Here is a 6,805-nt window from a genome sequence, read left to right on the forward strand (position 1 = left end):
TCCTAACGCTACCCTGAGAAGTCCTAGGACCTCCAGCATGTGGCTGTTGGACTTGGCATGAGATTGCTCAGTCTTGCCTTTCTAGAGCAGCTGCTAGAAGCTGAGCAAGATATAGCCTAGGAGATCTAAAATGGCACCAAGTATGGTGTTTAGATACTCAGTTGCCTCCTAGCTTGCAAGTAACTGCTCCGCACAAAATCCAGAGGCTTTCCTTAGCTACAGGCACCTGATATACTATTACTAAGAGGTGGAGAGTGATCACAACTAAAAGTATCAGAATTTAAAAATTAGCTGTTCTACCTCAACTCTCTTGCAGGGAAGTAGAAGACATGATTGTACAGCACAGCAACAAGAGAAACTTGCAGTTTTGGAGAAAGAAACTTCACAGCTCCTCAAAATAACTTCTTAGCACCTTGTACTGGGGGTCAAGGTCCTTTATTAATACTACTGAGCTAATCATAAAAAATATTTTGCTCGGAAAGCATTAACCTCAACTTCAGAATATTAAAAACAACAACAAACTACACATCAGTTATGATATACTTACTTTCAGCTTCCTTCTAGCATTGAACTTTCTCAAGCATTCCACAGTCTCCTGCCTGTGCATCATTGAAGCAACAGTAGATCGTTGCTGAAAAACAGGAACAGAAAAATAAATCAGCAACTTAGCCTACCTAAATCACCTGGAGGAGTTCTCCCCATCAGCACATCATCACAATATGGAAACCAACATGGCTGAACCTCTCATCACTGCATGGCTGCAAAACACTGTGGCCAATTCATAGCTTACAAACTTTCCAAACTAGCATAAAATGTCTAATGAGGATGACCATTACCTGAGTGTGCCTAAGAAATAATGTGACTCAAGTACAAGTGAGTATCAATGCTCCATGTCCCCCACACACATTATGCATCAAAATACTAATAAGGCAAAGTCAAACTAATAAGCACACCGTGAAGGTCTGACTTGGAGACACTGCAGAAAATATGCAGACTGCATTAGGAACAGCCTCCAGTGGAAAATTCGAAGCAGTAAGTAAATATTAGAGAGAGGCAGCCATCCTGGTAACTCCTTGACTCTAAGTGCCTGACTAACAGAGACCTCAGCATCTTTTCATCAGTTTTGCAAAAATAGATTCTCGGTGTCTAAGAGGAATAATAATATGGATATATTACATCAATGCAAAAACCAAGGCATAATCTCTAGCCAGTGATGCACACCTGTCACCCACACTAGACTGGGATCCCATCAGCTGCAAAAAGAAGTCTTCCCAGAAGTGTTGACAGTCATTTAGAGCACATGAGGAAACCAGAGACTGATGCTGCCAGGCATTTAGAGCACATGAGGAAACCAGAGACTAATGCCAAAGTAGCTGTTGCTCATGCACAGAGCTGCAAGCCTGTATTCCCTTTACAAGGACAGTGGGAGATTGACTAACTTGGCAGACCAGACTGTATAGGCCTGCCATTACCTTTCTTCTGCCTGGAAGAAAATATGCAATGCCTAAGAGAACTATAAACCACACTCAGATTCAGCTAGTTCCATCGGAAATCTCTGCTTTCACCCTGACTTTGAAGCTAGTCAGCTGCTGCACTGTATACCACAATATGCAGTAAGTAACTTAGCCGTGTTCCACAACAAATTTGATAATCACTTCTTATCCAGCCTCCTTTGAAGTGACATTGATGCCCACTTGTTCATCTCTGTCTTAAGAGAATCAGGATGTACTTCCGAAGTTTAGAGACACTAAAACCCAGTGACTCAGATAAAACGTTCATACTTTTTCTCGCACCTAATTCAGAGCAATACATCTCCAGTATGAAGACCTATGTTGTGTGCATGTAGACCACAAATGGAAACTAATTGGGTAAGGGACTGAAATGGCTATGAAGTAAAATCAAAATCCCCATAACTCAGAGAATGAAAGCCTTTCTTACACCATTTTATATTACATTGTCGTGGGGAGTGAGCTATAATACATATAGCTTTGGTAGAGGCACTGGGACAAATGTTAAATATATAGGAACTGCTATTGATGACAAACATTCACAGAGTTAAAAAAAAACAAAACAACAAACAACCCTCAGAGATGCACAAAGTCTCAGCTAGTGTAAAATTCTGACTTCCAAGTAACTCACTACTTGACAGCTCACACAACTGTTACGCAGATGTTCACATAATAAGGTTAAATAGCTAATTTGTTGTTTTGTGGAGGAAGGAAAAATTACCACAATTTCTTAAGAACAAATGAGCTAAGGAACACACTAGACACATAGAAAGTAGAAGTATGTTATGGTATCACAACAGCATCTGGTTAGACTTAGGAGGAAATACTTAATCTTCACAGATTAAAAAAAAAAAAGTGTGCCACTGCTGTCCTTCCCTATGCCCACTTACAGCTACGTTCCAGGATTTCCTTGTTCACTTTGCAAAAGATGAAAAATACCCATGTGTAGAATCTGGCAGTGCAAAAAAAAAAAAAAAAAAAAAAAAACTACATAGGAAGAACACCAAGACATTACACTGCTTTGAAATTTACTACCAGTTAAGTTGAAACACAGCAGAAATGTTCCAGCAGTACAAATATGTAGTGCAATAAACTGAAGTTTAAGATGAAGAAGAAAATAATCCTAAAATATTTTGCCTGATGCATCTGACATTTTAGGATTATATGTATTGGAACTGGAGATATGGAGAAAAACAAACTACTGGCATTCATAAGACTTGTAAAAGAAAGAGGCATTCATTTTTTCCTACAATGGCAATAAAAGCACCACAGCATGACAAAGTTGGTTTGTTGAAGGTCAGCCTCCAAAAATCACAATCTGATAGATTTATAATATTCTAAGCTCCTCTGCAGCTAAGTCTTCTTGACGTGTCAGTTCAGGGTAAACTACAAATCAAAGTGTAACAGAGAAAAACACTCACGCAGACCCATGGATGTTTGAGAGCCTGGTCAGCTGTGATGCGCTTTGCTGGGTTTATTGTCAGCATCTGGTTGATCAAATTCTTTGCTTCAGGAGTCACAGTGTCCCACTCAGGTGATGGGAACTGAAAGAGGAAGAAAGAAGAGATGATGAACTGAAAATATCCTCTCCTACTAGCAGAAGAGATTCTCTCTTCTACACAACTGAACTCCAGCTTTTGCCCTTTTAATACCAGGGCTATATATTTGCAGAAAACCATAAATTTTGGAAAAACTCATGCTGAATGAATCCAGCAAATGAATTATACCAGACAGTAGGACATTCCTGTATCATTCATCAGACACAGGCAGGTGTATCATCACTCGTACCTCTGAACTTCTTTCATACTCAACAGTCAAAGTTAAGTCATAGGTCTTTTTTACAGAGTTCTGACATAAAGACAGGCACTATGTTCTTTTATCCTACCTTGCTCTTTCTCCAACATGCAAAGAAGCTGTAACAGCATATACAAAAGTCACAAACGTAACCAAATAGTACCAAAGCTCCAAGAAAGCGATAACCGCTGACACAAAAATCCTATCACGTGTATCTTCCCTACCATAAAGCACAATATAGTGGAGCAATATCAGCCTCTTAGGCCTAGCAATGCATTGGCAAGTTGTTTGCAAGCATCTATCATACAAAAGAAAACACATTACTTAGGGAGCAAGAGAAATGCTATAGGGGAGAGGAACATAGAAGCACGGGAACAAAGAAAATGATCTCAAACAGTTTTAGCTGCTGGTCATTGAGGAGGGGGTATGATTCCTCTCCTATGATTCCAGGAATTATGTTTACACCATCCTCCAGATTCTTGCATGTGCTACAGATGACAGCATGCTAATACAACATGTGGTAAGTCTCACTCTTACGAATCCACTGTTTAAACACGAAGAACTTGAGACCACAAAGATAACTGCTGTTGGGCTAAATGTTCCCAGTCTTTAAAGAGGAAGCAGGGAGGAGAAGACTGATCTATCCTGAGACAACTTTCTTTCAGTACTACAACATTAAGAAAAAGTTTATCTCATTTCTTTTCTCCTGCATCTTATATGTTGCTCAGTTGGATCATGAAAATGCACTCATATCTGATCTGTTTATCAAGCTTACTTCTGCATTCTCAGACATCAGCAAAATATTACACAACTCGCCCTGAAAACACTGAAGGAGGCTCAAAAATGATAATAGCTATCAACCAGGACACTTCCCACACACTCCAACCCTGAAATATTCATAACAATGTCTTTCAAAACCCCTCTCCAACAGCACAAGGTCCAATTTACAATTGTCAGTGCCTCCACAGGTAAGAGATAAAAGTCCAGTGCTGGGGGGTAAGGACATCAGGGTGTATGCACTAGTAAAACTTGAGCTGTTTTCTGCCACACAGATAAGGGGAAGAATCTACTGTACTCTCTTCATTCTAGACGAGAATTCAAAAGCAATAAGTGATAAAGTATTGGAGGCACAGGGATCAGGCAATTCACTCCTCATGATCTACAGAAAGTGTCGGCCATTTAATCCCTGAAGTGCTTTGAAAATTCCCATCTACATAATTAGTGAAAAATCACTTCAAATGAGAACAAGCAACACAGAAAGAACACAGCAACAAAAGGAGCAGGAAGGCAAGAGACAAACACACATCCATTTAAAGCTATCAAATACGAAGACATCACTTTCTTCTCTCTCAGGAAGCCATTGAGCCAGGACACAGGGTAAGGCAGATCTTTATTCTCACCAGTATAGCAGCTCTCACGGTCTCAGGCCCAGAATCTGAGAGGCAGCTGAGGTCCAGGAGAACCTCAACTCCCCCATCTAAGCCCCAAGGTAGCCCAACAAAATGAACTCCCCCGCTGCCTCTGCAGTACTCACGTCTGCAGGCTAATATTTCTAGGAATTCCTTTTCTCCTCCCAAGCCTCTCTTCATGTGGAAGAACTTACATAACACATTCAAACTCCTATGTCTAGACCATATTCTATATAATCTTTGCTCCCCAATGCTAAACTCTTTCCTATTTCTTTCCTTCAGGCACCTCTTACACCTCAGTTTTGCTGCTCTCTGAGAACTATTCCAGAAGTGCCTGGTTTTCACTACAGCCTCCAACCCAACACACTAATCCCTCCACAAAGACACTTCTCCAAAGGTTCTTGCCAGTCAAGTCTTCTCACCAGGCTCCACATATTCCACTGCTGGAATAAATTCCACTGCACCACAGAGAAGACAGGAGGCCCTAATGTAAGCTATAATTCTACAGAACAGTTCCCAATTCTTTTAACTGGGCCTTGGTTAAGACAGGTTTCTTCATTCTACCTTCCTTTTGCTCTCCTTAAGCCTTAACATTGCCTACATGTTCAGCACTTCATGGCAAACACAGGAGAAAACACCATTGCCCACCATCTCCATTTCCAGCTCTGCATTTCCCTAATGACCAACAATGTCTTGATGCCCTCTGCGATGCTGTCCACATATCCTCTCAGTAGCCCCAAACAGGACTGTATCCCAGGCAGAGAAGACGAGATGTATGAACACGCCAAACATCATTTTGCACAGTAGCTTGGGGCCTGCTGCTGGACGCCAAGATAATGCCATGTTTTGGATATGGCTTCTACACCCATGCAGGTACTCAGCAAGAAAGTGCCCTTACGTCATAGGCTCCGGCTTTGATCTGCTGATAGAGTTTGTGCTGATCTTCATCCCAAAAGGGAGGGTACCCCACTAGTAATATGTACAGAATCACTCCTGGGAGGGAGAGACACAGATACACTCTGGTTAGGCTAATATGCCAATTACTCCTTCAGCCCATCTACCTTCCCTCTTGACAGTCCCCAAGGCAATGACTACTCTAGATCTTCACTTGTCATCATATTTAGTTCTCCAAGGTACTAAGACAGTACAAACTTCTTGTCTTTTGAATCTCATCTTGGCACTTCATGTTCAGTTCCTAATCCCAGCCATCACGATCTAGAACAGGTGCATGATGTCCTTTACCCTCCTCCCCCATTATCTTGGCTGGTGAGCCACAACTCCCAGCTGCTTTCACGATAAATGAAGTCACATCCCCTGGGGCTGCTGTGCAACAGTGGACTTTTTAGGAAGGAAATCGCTTTTTAGATGCTTGCTGTACACGGTGGTCTTGGGATAAAAACATCATTGATAAAACTATCACTCCTAGCCTGCAGAGAACCATACAGTCCACATCAGGCAACACAGATATCACCTGTCTCTAAACTTATCAGTCTCAGATACATTTACACCTCGGTTCAGTATTTCATTTTCTACACAGTTAGTGTGATAGGAAACTGCTGCAGTGGGCTAAAAACAACTGACTCTGCAAAGCACAGAACAGCCCTATCTAAAGTTTCATGCATCTGATCGATGGCCTGAGGAAAGAATTAGGAGCCAGAATCAAAGGAGTTTAGGCTCAAGCAGTAATTCCATCTACACAAGGTGCTTATTCTCAAGTGTCTTCATCTCTCCACCCAACAAGGAGCACTGCACACCCTCCCAGCAATAGGCTGTAAGGAATTGCTCCTATATTTGAAAAGGTTGTGTAAGTATAAAATATTTGGACAGAATCTTACCACATGCCCATATATCGACTGGTTTTCCATAAGGATCTTTTCTTAAGACTTCAGGGGAGAGGTAGCCTGGAGTGCCAGCAAACCCTGCCAGGGAATGGATGACATAAAGTACAGTCCTCAAGCAGAATAAGATTTTACCATATCATAAAATCCAGTATTAGTAATTTTCAAAACCTATCATCCCCAACCCCAGGTTTGCCAAAGCTACCTCTAGATAGAACAACAGAAAGAGACAAAAAAAAAAAAAAAAAAAAAAAAA

The 6,805-nt window shown here is 41.2% G+C and overlaps 1 protein-coding gene across 10 annotated transcripts in view; it reads right to left on the minus strand.

Moving 5' to 3' along the window:
• The window catches only part of CAMK2G (calcium/calmodulin dependent protein kinase II gamma), a 111,506-nt gene that overhangs the window by 35,105 nt on the left and 69,596 nt on the right, over positions 1-6,805 (minus strand). For 9 of the 10 annotated variants that reach the window (XM_042818609.1, XM_042818607.1, XM_042818608.1 and 6 more), the window contains exons 8-11: positions 6,547-6,630; positions 5,610-5,704; positions 2,930-3,052; positions 548-631 (exon numbers count right to left, since the gene is read on the minus strand). In XM_042818609.1, the coding sequence (XP_042674543.1) occupies positions 548-631; positions 2,930-3,052; positions 5,610-5,704; positions 6,547-6,630 (386 nt within the window). The remainder of the gene's footprint in view (positions 1-547; positions 632-2,929; positions 3,053-5,609; positions 5,705-6,546; positions 6,631-6,805) is intronic. The other variant, XM_042818611.1, reaches the window with a different exon arrangement.

The sequence above is a fragment of the Centrocercus urophasianus genome, unplaced genomic scaffold, assembly GCF_019232065.1.
Source record: "Centrocercus urophasianus isolate 14NV4802_14NV808 unplaced genomic scaffold, USGS_Curo_1.0 seq_17, whole genome shotgun sequence".
Classification (NCBI taxonomy): domain Eukaryota; kingdom Metazoa; phylum Chordata; class Aves; order Galliformes; family Phasianidae; genus Centrocercus; species Centrocercus urophasianus.